This window comes from Plasmodium sp. gorilla clade G2 (genome assembly GCF_900097015.1).
Source record: "Plasmodium sp. gorilla clade G2 genome assembly, chromosome: 14".
NCBI lineage: Eukaryota > Apicomplexa > Aconoidasida > Haemosporida > Plasmodiidae > Plasmodium > Plasmodium adleri (nom. inval.).
The window spans coordinates 665,319-679,907 of NC_041706.1; the positions used below are offsets into that span (position 1 = coordinate 665,319).

A 14,589-nucleotide genomic window follows, 5' to 3' on the forward strand; every position below is an offset into this window, starting at 1 on the left:
AAAATATAATGTAAATTTTTTTTTTTTTTATTTTTCAAATATAAAATTAATATATGTATTCTAATTTTAATGCATATATATATATATATATATATATATATATATATAATATATATATATCTAATTATTTATTATTTTATTTTTTTTTTTTTTCCTGTGTGTGTGCATAGGTTACAAAAAAAATTATCCTACCACTTAGCAACAGTTGTAATGCCATTATAGATTTTATATACACATGCATTTTGGTAAAATGAAAATAAAAATGAAGAATTATGAATATATACACATATTTGAATATATATATATATATATTATATTATATACATATTTTTACGTTCACTACATACATGTATAAATGTAAAAAATTATATATACATTGTATTATTAATTTATTTAATTCATATATATATATATATATATATATATATATAATTTTTTTTTTTTCTTAAATATATAGTAGGGTAAATTTTTTAAATAAAAAAAGAAAAAAGAGAAATATATATATATATATATATATATATATGTAGACAACATATATATAACAATATATATTTTCTTTCCCATTTTATTTTTAATTTTCTTTTTTCTTTTTTTAAATAAGGTTTTTCATTCATGGTGATTCTACTTATTTCACGAAAAAAGATAATAAAACAAATATATATATATAAATTCTTTATCATAAATTATCAATATATATATATATATATATATATATATATTTATCCTACAAAAAAAATTAATTATTTTTTTTTGAATTTTTTTATTTAATTCATAAAAGTTATTACAAATTTTGTATTAATAAATATTAGTTTTGACATTTAAATCATACATTTTTTTTTTTTTTTTTTTCAACTAAATACATTATTATGTATTACACATTTTTTATAAAATTAATTATATATTTATATAAAGATTAATTCTGAGCAAAAATAAAAAAGAGAAAAGATAAAAAGTAATAAACACATCATAATATATATATATATATATATATATATATATATTGATATATGTTCATATATTTATATATTAATAATAAGAGAAAAAAACTTCCTTTAGACAATGTCTTTTTTAAATAAATATGGAGGACCTTGAATCAAAAGCTATAGAAAATATTCATGACAATTTAAAGAAATGTATAGATAGAAGAATATTCAAAAATACAAATGAAGATGAAGAAGAAAGCTCAAAAGATATATTCTTTATATACAATTCATTAAAAGAATATATAGAACAATTAAAGCATACGAACAATTTTATACAACGAGAAAATGATTATTTGAGAAAAAAAAATGAAAAGTTAATTAAAGAAAGCAATAAAAGAAATTCAATGAATAGGAATTCAAATAAAAATCAAAAATATGGTACATATATTAATGAAATAAATCAATTAAATAATGAAAATGAATTTATTAAATACAAATTCCAAAATATGTTAAGAAAAAACATTTCTTTAGAAAGATCAAATGCCGAATTAAATGATCAACTACTAAGTAAAGACAACATAAGTCAATATTTGAAATCTCAAAGTGAAATACAAAATAATAAATATAATAAAGATGTAAGAAAAAGACAACCAGAATTGAATAATTTTGTTGGCAATATAAAAGGGTATAACAATCTTATAAAAATTAATAATACTACTACTAATAATTATTATAATAATTATAATAATAATATAGATGAAAATATAAGAGATAGTTTAAAATTAAGTGAAAATATAGAGGGTATTAATAATATAATAACAAATGAACATATAGATACTTATGAAAATAATAATGAATATCAAAATATAAAACATAAGAATATTTCAAGTATAGAATCATTAAATTTTGATGAAAAATTAAAAAGTATTTGTGCATGCTCCATGTTATTACATGATATACTAAATATCTTAAATCAAAATATTAAATATGATGAACCAGGTATATTTCAAAAATCAATGAAAAGTATAAAAATAGAAAAAGATGAATTAATTATGCAAAATAAATTATTAAAAGAAAAAATATTACAAATAGAAACTTTTATTTTAAGAGATCCATTTTTAGTTGAAAAATTATATCCTACTCATCAAAATATAAATAACAATTTTTTAGTAAAAGACAAAAATAATTTATATCAAAATAATAAAAATATTTCACTTTATCGTAATTTATGTTATTTAGAAAACAAAAACTTTAATTTGAGAAAAGAATTATTTCATTATAAACAAAAAATTTTATTTTATAAAACTTATGTAAATGATATGAGGGATAAACTAAAACATAACCTAATTCAATTTTATAAACAATATCATGAAAACAAAAACGAAAATACTGAAATTATGACTTCAATATATGAAACGATTAATTCGAAAAATGAAATAGTTAATACATATAATCAATATAAAAATCAAAATATTTCCTATTCAAAAAATATATGTGATAGTAATACAAAGAATAATTCAAAAATTGATCATAATGAAAAAATTATAATACAAACATGGACCAAGCTTAATGAATTAAATGTAGAAAATAAAAATTTACAAGTATGATGAAAAAAAAAAAAAAAATATAATAATAAAATAAAAAAAATGCACTGAGAATTTTATAATGTGATAAATTTTATTCTATAAAAATAATAATTTCATATATATATATATATATATATATATATATATTTATTTATTTATGTATGTATCATATTTGTTTATATTTATAATTATATATCACATTAAAACAGAAATAAGACATATTCTTCCATTATATATATTATATATACATATATGTATATATCTTTTATTAGTATAACCTTTTTTATTATTCATTTTAAATTTTATACACCCCTCAACAAAATATGAATAATATTTCATAAAATGATTAAAAATTTAATAAAAAAAAAAAAAAATAATTGTGATATATATTTATATATTCATATATTCTTATTTTTTAAATATCTCCAAATGCAATATTTTACATCACAAATAAAAAAAAAAAAAAAAAAAGATCATGTTACTATAAAGGAGGGAATGTAAATGATATATGTACATTATCATATTATAAAAAAATAATTGGTTGTATATTTCATGAAAAAATATTTTATATATATATATTATTTTTTTTTTTTTTTTAGGATGTTAAGGATAAGAATTTGGAACCACTAAAAAAAGACATCACTTTGGTAGATTTAAATATACCTAATAAAAATGACATGTATTATTTCGAAATAAAAGAATTAATAAATAAAAGAAAGATTGAACTTGATAAAAAATTAAAAGGAGATATACATGTAAATATTAATACATCAAATCATAATATCAATTCTGGTTGTAATTGTGTAAAAGCGAGAGAGGAGGTTAAATCAAAAAATAATTCAAGCTTATCTGGAGTTATAAAAAATAAAATTTTAGAAAATACAGACAATTCGACATATATACATAAGAGGAATAATTATAAGCCAAAACATATTAATAATTACAATTCTTATATTAATAAAAATATTATGTATACATATATAAAATATAAATGTATGTATGATTTTTATATTCAGAATAAAAATATTCTTAAGAAGGAAATGAACAAGGAAGAGTTTAACGAATTTGTTAACAAATATTTTCTATTATATAAAAAAAATAATAAAACAAATCAACATTTTAATAATATATATAAGGATAAAATGAAACATTGTAGTCAAACAATTCCTTGTGTAAATAAAAAAAATGAACATTCAGAAAATTTGGATGAAGATAAAAATATAAACCAAAAGGAAACAAACGATGAAGACACAAAGAATGATAATCTAAATATGAATGTTGAGGATTATCATGATATAACCTTAGGAGATTCTCATGAAAATTTTATTTATAATATCGAAGACGAAATAATAAAACAGGATATACCAGAGAAGACATACAAAAAAGAAAATAATATAAATGATAATTTTAATGAAAAAAAAAATATATATCAAGATAATAAAAAAAGTAAAAGTTTTAAAGAAAATGGAAAGGATGTACATAAAATACAAGAAAATATAATGAATAAAAAAAAACATAAACAAAAGGAAAAAAAAAAGATAAATGAAAAGGAAAAATATGTAAAAGAAAAGATATACAATTCGTTTGATATAAAGAAAGATACATACAAGGAGAATACAGAAATTTATAAAAAAAGTGATGAAGAAAGTGTAGGTAAAACTAAAAATGAAATTGAAAATGTTGAAAATGATAAAAATGTTGAAAGTGATAAAAATGTTGAAAGTGATAAAAATGTTGAAAGTGATAAAAATGTTGAAAGTGATAAAAATGTTGAAAATGATAAATATGATGAAAATATTAAAAATAAAGAAGAATGGAATCATAATAAAAAACACGAAAATTTTGAAAGATTTTATGGAGTTGAGGAATATCCAAGAAGACATGATTCGTCTTTAGAAGTACTAAAAAAAAATATTAAAGATCTTTTAAAAAAGAAAAACAAAGATGAAAAATATGCATTTCAAGATGATAAAAAAGATATAAATGTATCGGAGGGTAAAAAGGATGGAAATGTGCAAGAAGAAAACGTACTTGCAAATAAGAATAGTAATAATAATAAATATAATAATAATAATAAAATAGAAGATAACATAGAAAAGGTTGATGCTACATTATTAAAAGAAGAAAATCATATAAAACAAATCTCTAATGTCAACAAAAAAAATGGTTTTGAAAATGAACAAGTCAAAGATGATTCTTTTAATATTATAGAAAATGTTAAGAAACATGAAGAATATATAGATGAAAAAAATGTAGTTTCTTTTGAAGGGGATAATAGTAGAAAGCAAATAATCAAACATAAATCGAAGGTATTAAACGATAACCCCAAAAAAGAAGATAATAAAATGAATAAGAATCTCATAAATAACGATAATATAAATAGTTATTCCATTGAGGACGATAAATCAAATCATAATGATCAAAATGATCAAAATGATCAAAATGATCAAAATGATCAAAATGATAATAATGATCATGGTTGTATTAATTCATTTAAAAGTAATATACATAATTATAATAGTATAAATGAAAAACTATTAAGAGAAAATGAAAAAATATTCACTGACAAATCAGTTATTATAAATAATAATGAGGAAGAAAAATATGTAGAAGATAAAATAAATTTTCGTAATACAAATTTTTTTATGAAATCAGGAAGCGAATATTCTGAACAAGATTTCTTCAATAATAAGAAATATTCTAAAGTGAACATTCAAACATTTAAAGAAATTATTTATCATTATGATATGAATATATATAACTTTTACCTGAATTTAATTTTATATAGTAAAATTGATTTAATAAAAATGTATAAGAATAAAATTTTTAGCGTACAAATAAATTCGGATGATATATTACAATATGCTTTAAATACTTACATGAATTGTAATAATAATAATAATAATTTTGTTAAAGAAGGGGAATTTATGAATAAAAAAGAAAAGAATGATAATTCATCAAATATAAAAAAATTAAATGAAAAAGAATATAAAACAGTTATTGAATATATATGTAATAATAGTAATAATACTTGTCTAAAAACAATATATCATAAAATAAATTTTATAACAAATGAAAGTTATGAAGAATTTAAAAATCGTTTCGTAGAGTGTGGTGGTGTTGTAAATTTAATTAATTTATTTTATGATGAGGATTTAAATAATTTTGATAAAATTTTTGAGGTATCCTTTGTAAATTTTTGTGATATTATAGGTATATCAAGAGATTCATGTTCTTATCATTTTAATTGTATGGATAAGAAATTTAAAGGAAAAGGATATATATTTTTAAGAAATATACTACGTTATTTAAATGTAGAAGAAGAAATGAAAGAAGAGTATCATAAATATAATTTTATATCTATGCATTTAAAAAATTTAATGTATATATATATTACAGAAAATTTTCACAATTTACATGAATTTTTTAATGCAGTCATAAAAAAAAATAAGTTATATATAAGTCTCAATGAATTTATATATTTCTTTTCTTCAAATGAAAAAATGGCTAGCTATAATTTTGTACAAGATGATATAATAAATTTATATTATTCTATAATCTTCTATGTATATTATACAAATAAAAATAAAATTTTACAAACTGTAAATTATTTTCATAAAGGAAAAAATTACGAAAATGGATACATAAAGAATAAGTCACATGATGATAATGAATATGTAAGTAGGAATAAAGACAATGATATAACTAAATTATATACGAAAAATTATAATAATAATAATAATAATAATAAAAATAATAATAATAATAATAATAATAATAATAACAAATCCGTTATGCAAAATAATGCACACTGTTTTGTGGAATATGATTTGTCGTTATGTAAAGAATATTTCACACTAGAAGATTTCGATTTTGCTATTGAAGTAAAAGACCTATATTTTTATTTTGAAGGTTCTGAATGTCCTCTTTCCAAAATTAAAAGAAGAATAATAGAAATATATGGGTCAGTAAAAAAAGGACTATTTATTAATGATCAAGTTTGTAATAGTTCAGACGATTCTATAAATTCGGACAGTGATATTAATGAAAAAGATATAGAAGAAAATACTTATGATATATTTAAAAAAAACAAATATAAACATATTGATAAAATCACTTTATATGAAAAAAAAATTAAAAATACTTTAGAAAATGATAACCCTAATGATGATATCAAAGTTAATAAAATTAATAAGAAAACCTTTATGTGCTTAATGTATAATATAGGTATACAAATTGATTACTGTCTAACCTTATGGGAAAATTTCGAACCTTTTTTAGAAGATCATTTATTAGATTATAAAATGTTTTCTGCCTTTTTGAATGGGAAAATTAATTGTTCTAATCATGATAGTGAAGAAAATATTCAAAATATTAAAAAACAAATAAATGATATTGAAGAAGATAAAGAAATATCACATAGACTTAATCATCATAATAGATTTAAAGGTACCATATGTTCTAATCTTTTTATGAATATAGAAGAAATGAACAATGGAAATTTATTAACTGCTGATGAAATCGAAGTTACTTGTCAAATTTTAAATAACATTTCTCCTTTCTATTACTTAGATAAAAATGAAAGAAAAATGTTTATAAAACAATTAAAAAAAAAATGTTATAAACAAAATTATGATTTAAACTTATTAAAAAATCATGATAATACAAATAAAAATAAACATAACACATCAAATGATAACAACGATTATTTTAAAAATGAAATCATTATTCTAATTAATGGTATATTAAGAAATAATAAAGATGCCAAATGTTTTATTAACAGTGTAAATGTTATATATAAAAATGATATATATAATTACATTGCACATACTAATATTGCTATAATTAATATTGATAATTCTATATATACACATGAATTTATGAATCTAATAGATAAGAAAAGAAATATTTCAGAAGAATTTATGAGTATTGTTAATAAAATACCTATATTAAAAAATTTCCCAAATATGAAAAAAATTAGTCTATCTATGAATGTCAAAAAATGTATATTTGAAAAAAACAAAATAGTTATAAGAAAACATGATGATCCCATGCAATTTTTTATATTAAAAGAAGGTAAAATTAATATTTTTTATCATACATCTAAAACAAAAAATAATCCTATCAATACCATAAATCAATATCAATTTTTTGGTGAAGTATCTTTAATATTTAATACTTTAAGAACTTGTGATGCTATAGTAGAATCAGATACAGCTTGTTGCTATTCTATTTCAAAAGAATATTTCTTATCTCTCTTAAATAAAGATATAGTTACAGAATTTGTTGAGTATATACGTAAAACGTATACAAAGGGTATAGAAAGTATTATATCAAATTATGCAAATAGTAATGAAGATGTCGAACAAATGAACAAATATAGAAAAATACAAAATGAAAAGAAAAATAAAAATAAAATAAATCAAAACAAAAATAATAATGATGATGATAATAATAATAAGATTATTACTTGTGATGAATATGAAACAGATGAATGCCAAAATTTGTCATCTGATGAAAAAAAGAAAATTATTTCTATTATAAATAATAAAGAAAATAAAAATGAACAAGATGTAAAAAAAAGTAATTCATCTCCTTTATCCATAACAAATAGCTTTAATAATATGCAAAAAAATAAAAAATATATATCTAATTCTTTTAATAAAAAAAGTTATTATACTAACGACTTTTCAAATAAAACTTTAAATAATAAATTGTCTATTACTTCAAATAATTTATCAACTGATTATATATCTCTAGATATTGAATACATTGATAAAAATAATATACAATCTTTTTATAGTGATTTAGACAAACTGTTATTAAATATTTTTAATGCTGAACAAAAATATTTCACTGAAGAAATTGAAACTAATTTAATGAAAATCAAATCTTTCAAAAAGATATTAAGACAAATGAAAGACAAAGAAACATTTTTAAAAAATCTGAAATATGAAAAATGTCCTAAGGGGAAATATATAATATTAGAAGGAGATCATTGTGAATATTTTTATTTTATAAAACAAGGACAAATTTCTATACAAAAATTTAATCAACATAAAAATATGTATGATGAATTTGTTACATATAATGAAAATCAATATTTTGGTCATCAGCTAATATTAAAAAACATTAAAGCTTTTTTCATAGCAGTAGCAATAAAGGATACTGAACTATATACTTTAGAAGCATCTCTTTTTTTAGAATTCCTTTCTCCTTTTATTGATATGCTTAATATAATTAATGATATAAATCAGATAGATGTATTAAACGAAGATATAAAAAATGATTTCCAAAAAAAGAAACATGATAAAAATTATATATTAAAAGTATTGAAATTTTTAAAAAAAGTTAATATTATACAAAAATTAGATAATGATGCTCTTTATAATGCTTCTAAAAATTTTACACTACAATTTTTCAAAAAAGGTCAAGTAATTATAAAATATCAGGATACTCCAGATTTCTTTTATATTATTAAGAAAGGGATTGTTGCTGTAAAGACAGATTTTAAAGAAGATACAAATGAATATGTGTCAAATCAAAAAGGTGTAGAGAAAAAATTAAATGAAGAAAAAAATATTTTAAAAGATAAAATAAACAAAACGAAATCATTCTATTTATATAAATATGATTATTTTGGAGAATTATCTATCATCAATGAACAATTAAGAACAACTAGATGTGAAGCTTATACAAATTGCTTCTTATTAGCAATTGATAAAATTTCTTTTACTAATCATTTTTCTAGCTTATTTAATGATTTATTACAAGAAGCTGATATAAAATATACTAGAAGCTATTCATTACCACCCTGGTTAAAATCTATGTATGGAAATAATTTTAATACAAACATGAACTCCCTTTCTATAAAAATACCTGACTCGGCAAGCTCATTCAGTAGCATTTCTGAAGATAGTAGCGATGTTTTTAGTTTTGAGAAGGAAATAAATGAGAAACTAAAAGAAGAAAAAAAAAAAAATCAAAAAGAAAAGGAAAAGGAAAGAGAAACAAATACATATCATTATCAAACAAAGAAAGATGATCAAAAAGATATAACAAGGAAAAATATTAAACATAATAACGAACAAAAGGAAAAGAGTCCTTATGATATCCAAAGATATCATACAAACAATTTTAAAAATTCAAAAAGTACTTTTAGTGAATATAGTAATTACAGTATAGATAATGAAAAAGAAATGAAAAAAATTAAGGAGGAAAAAGAAAAAAAAATTAATGAAATTAAGATGAAGGAATTGAAAGTTATTGAAAAGATAAAATTGAAAGAAGAGAAAAAGCTAAAATCAATTATGAAAAGGAAGGTAGACGAAATTAATATGAACAGTAATAGTAATATTATTAATTCTGAACAGACGTATGATCATCAGGGTGATGCCAAAAATAATGATATGAAGGATAAGGAAAATACAGCAACAAATACGTCTGATACTACTACATATAATAATAATAATAATAATAATAATAATAATAATAATAATGATAGTGATAATGTTTTATGTTATGCGAACCAGGAGGATAAAATTGAGGAAGAAAAAAAAAAAACAAAAAATGCTCATGAAGAATTGTTAAATAAAAATCATCATAGTGTGACAAAAGAAATTAAAGAAGCTGATATATATAAACATGAAAATAAAGATTCAAGTAGTAATTTAGTAAAGAATGAATACATAAATATAGAAAATGAAGAAAATGATAAATATGTTACTGATTTTCCTAAGAAATCTTCAAGTATTTTAAAAAAAAAAATTAGTAACTCTAATTCATCTGAACTTGATATAAACAAAATGTTGGAAACATTAATTGCGTTCATTAGTTCTGAATATAATTCTATATATCATTTTTATAAAGGTATAGATAAATTTAACACTGGGTATGTAAAATATAATGATTTCTTAGATTATATGATTTCTTTAAATATAGAAGATTTATTTGGATCTCGAGAAAATTTAGAAAGTGTGTTTAAATATTTATGTAATGAAAAGAATATATTGACATTAATAGATTTATATAAAAATATTTATAAGGATGAAGAAATAGATAAATATGAATTAAATTTAAGATTAACCGAAGTTTATGGTAGTAGTACCTTAGCTTTTAAAAATATCGTATTTTTGAATGTTGAAGATGCTGTATGTAATTATATTAACTTTGAAATAGTATGTGAGAAAGTTGGACTAAGTAATACAAATATAAAAAGTATTTGGGATGAAATTAATATAATGAATGAAGAATATATTCCTTTAGAAATTGTTCTTAGTATAATGAATGGTGAATTATTTATTGAAGAAGCATATAATGCATATAATTTAAAAAAATCTCTTTTAAATCAAGTAGTTAATTTTTTTCAAGGAAACGAGAATCTCACAAAAATGAATACTGATATGATGGAAACAAATTTTGAAGTAACATATGAAGAACCTATAATATTAAATAAAGGTCATCATAAAATATTTACGAATGAATGTACACATATAGTTAAATTATTAGAAAGTAATATATATTTTAAATTTCTAACACTAGAACAAAGATCCTTTTTCACTACATTAATGGATAGACAAATTATGAATTATGGTGATATTATAATTAAACAAAATGATGAAGAAGCACCTATTATATGTATTTATGATGGTAAAGCCAATTTAATTACATATAATTTATTTGGTATAGAAGCTCCAATAGGTTCTGTTGAAAATAATGAAATATATGGATGTGATCAAGCTATTAATGAAATTCCATCAAATTATGAAGTAAAAATAAGTTCAGATATAGCAACTGTATGGATATTAGAACGAAGTGTATATAAAGAAAATGTAAAACCTATGTTAGAAGAAAGACAAAAGAATTGTACTCATATTTTACCAGTTCTTAGAAATGTACCTATATTAAGATATTTATCTGAAGAAGAACTTGTTCAAATATCATATGCAATGAAAGTAGAAATATACCATCCTAATCATACTATTATAAAAGCAAATACATATGATGATAAATATTATATTATATGTAAAGGATTAGTTACTGTTGAAAAAAATACAGATTGTAATAAGGATAAAATAGTTTTATCTAATTTAAAAAAAGCAGATTATTTTGGTGAATTAGCTCTCATCAAAAATATTAAAAGAACAGCTAATGTTATCTTAGATACTGAAGCAATTTTGTTATCCCTTAGTGATTCAGAATTTAATAGACTTCTTCATTTACATTTTAATAAATTTTTAAATAGAGCCAAAGCAAATTATAAAAGAGTACATATGAAAAAAAAAACAAGCATACAATCTGATATTATTAATCTAAATAGTAACACAAATATTCATACACTTGCTTCATATCGATCAAAAAATAAAATAGTTACTATACAGGATAATGAAGATAACGATAAACATAAAAATGATGTTACTATGTCCAAGTTACCTAAGGGTAACATAAGTTTCTCTATTGAAGAAAAACAAGATAAGAAACAAAAAGATGATGCACAAAATGTCCAAACAGATAATAATAAGAAAAAGAAAGATAAAGAAAAACATACAAAAAAAAATAATAAAGATAAGGAAAAAGATAAAAATAAAGAAAAGAATAAAAAAATTAAAAATAAAAAGAAAGAGGAAACATGATAAAACAAAACTCCATTTTAAATTATATGAAATATTTAAAAGGAAAGACAACAGAGCGAAATACAAATATAATCAATATATATATATATGAATATTTGCTTACAAAATATTGATAAAAATATGTGCAAATATATGGACATATATTTTTTATAATATAATTATAATTTTTCACCAATAATATTATCTATATATTTTTAAAATAATAAATAAATAGAATTAATTAATATGTTAGTATTAATTCCGTTTATACATAAATAAAAAAAAATAAAATATTATTTAATAATATATAATTATTTTATGTACACTACAATGTGTATTTGTTTAAATATTTCATTTCAATATGTTAGACATTATAAGTTTTTGTTATATTATAATATCTCTAAAAGTATTTTAAAATAAAATTATATATATATATATATGAACGATAACAATTCATCATTTAAACACATACCCTTCTTATACTAACCTTTTTTTTTATTTATTTTTTCTTGTTTAGAGTTTTTAAAATATCCTATAATTTTCATATGATATCAATAAAATAAAAACCTTTTTATATATTTAAAGAAATATTTCTTTTTAATTATAACTAAATATAAGTTTTTTTAATGTTTCTATGAATATTTTATGTATTATAAAAATTTAATAAACAAAAAAAAAAATATATATATATACATATAAAAATATGGCTATATATTATATATATATATATATATATATATATATATATATATAATATTAATAAATAATATAATAAGGTTATAATGAAATGAAGAAAGTACAGATTATACAAACTTTTAATATTTTAATTATATATTTTTTTTAATTTTTTAATTTTTTATGTTTTTCTTTTTTTTTTTTTTTTTAAATCACTTGAATCAGATTTTTCTGCATTTTCATTTTGATTTTTATTTGCTTCAGACATATCATCGTTAATATTTGTATTAATTGAAGAAGTGGTTAAATTATTTTTTTCAATTTTATTATTGTTATTTTCATTTTTTGTATTATCATTTTGAATATCTAAATTAAAGTTGGTTGTATTTGTTCCAATTAGTTTTGGAGCATATCCTTCACTTTTTATCCAACTTAATGGAGTTTTTTCATTTGGTTTACCATATTTGTCTAAGAGTCCTGCAAGTATGAGTTTTTTTTTTTCCATAGATCTATTACCGAATCCCCATTTTACATCATATGTATCTCTATCCATAATAACTCTTTTAGTTAGAGAGACAACACCATGATCTACTGTTGCTATAACTGTAGATGTCATTTGTGCTATGGCTAATGCAACTGCTTCTCCTTTTGTTGTCATAATAACAATTTCTGTATTTACATCAATATTATTATCAAATCGTAAAACTCCTGGTATAGTTAGTTTAGCTCCATAACATATAGCATTAACAGCACTATCTTTTATAACTATACGTGGGAAATTTATGAGTAATTTTTCTAATGGTGTAATAATTTTTCTTAAATATGATTCATCACCTGTAGTATCATATATATACTGAGCATCTAATATATCATGTAATGTACACATATTATCATATTCTGTCATATTTCCAGATTTAACTCTTCTTAATTCTTGCATATGTGCCCCTACACCTAATAATAAACCTATATGTTCACATAAGGTTCTTATATATGTTCCGGCTTGACATTTAACCCAAAATACACAAACATTATTTTTTTCATCATAATCTAATAATTTGGAATCATATATTGTTCTAACTCTTAATTGCCTTTTAACAGCACATATTAATGGAGGTCTTTGAAATATAGCTCCTTGAAAATTATTTAATACTAATTTTACCTCTTCTATACTCTTAGGTTTCGAATGAAATTTACATACACAAACATACTCTTTTCCTGACTCTTGTTGTGATTTTACCAATCTTGTTGCTCTATTCAAACAAACTAATAAAACACCTGTAACTTTAGGGTCTAATGTACCACTATGCCCTGTTTTTTCACATCGTAAAATTTTCCTTATCCATGAAACTACTTCATGAGATGAAGGATTACTAGGTTTATCTAAATTTATAATCCCATATTTTAAATATTCTTCTATATTTCTTGAATATGGAGAATTTCCCATTGGTAAAGGAGTAAAATGAGATGTACGTATATTTAATTTATCATAATTCTTTAATAATAAAGGCCAATTAGATGTATCAATAGTAGCTTCTGTTTTCTCAGGTTCAATTTTATAATCTCTTTTTTTTTCTTCCATCGTGATATTATATATATCTACAATATTTTATACATATAAGCACAATGGAATTATATATATATAAATATAATTTATTAAACAAATGATTGGGTTGTTTATATTAAAAAAAAAAAAAAAAAAAAAAAAAAAAATTGGTCATATAATATATATATATATATATATATATATATATTTATTTATTTATATTATAATTTTTTTTTTTATTCTGTTTCGAT

At 19.7% G+C, this 14,589-nt stretch overlaps 2 protein-coding genes across 2 annotated transcripts; one reads left to right on the top strand and one right to left on the bottom strand.

Moving 5' to 3' along the window:
- Positions 1-1,078: 1,078 nt before the first annotated feature.
- PADL01_1417100 (rap guanine nucleotide exchange factor,putative) lies at positions 1,079-12,141 on the top strand (the record flags this gene model as incomplete). The annotated part of the gene is made up of 2 exons (XM_028684454.1): positions 1,079-2,524; positions 3,109-12,141. The coding sequence occupies 2 exons, from the start codon at positions 1,079-1,081 to the stop codon at positions 12,139-12,141; spliced, it is 10,479 nt and encodes a 3,492-aa protein (XP_028540530.1).
- An 835-nt stretch (positions 12,142-12,976) lies between these two features.
- On the bottom strand, positions 12,977-14,374 carry PADL01_1417200 (H/ACA ribonucleoprotein complex subunit 4, putative; the record flags this gene model as incomplete). Its single annotated transcript, XM_028684455.1, has 1 exon — positions 12,977-14,374. One exon carries the CDS (start codon positions 14,372-14,374, stop codon positions 12,977-12,979), a length of 1,398 nt encoding a protein of 465 aa, XP_028540531.1.
- Between the last annotated feature and the right edge of the window lie 215 nt (positions 14,375-14,589).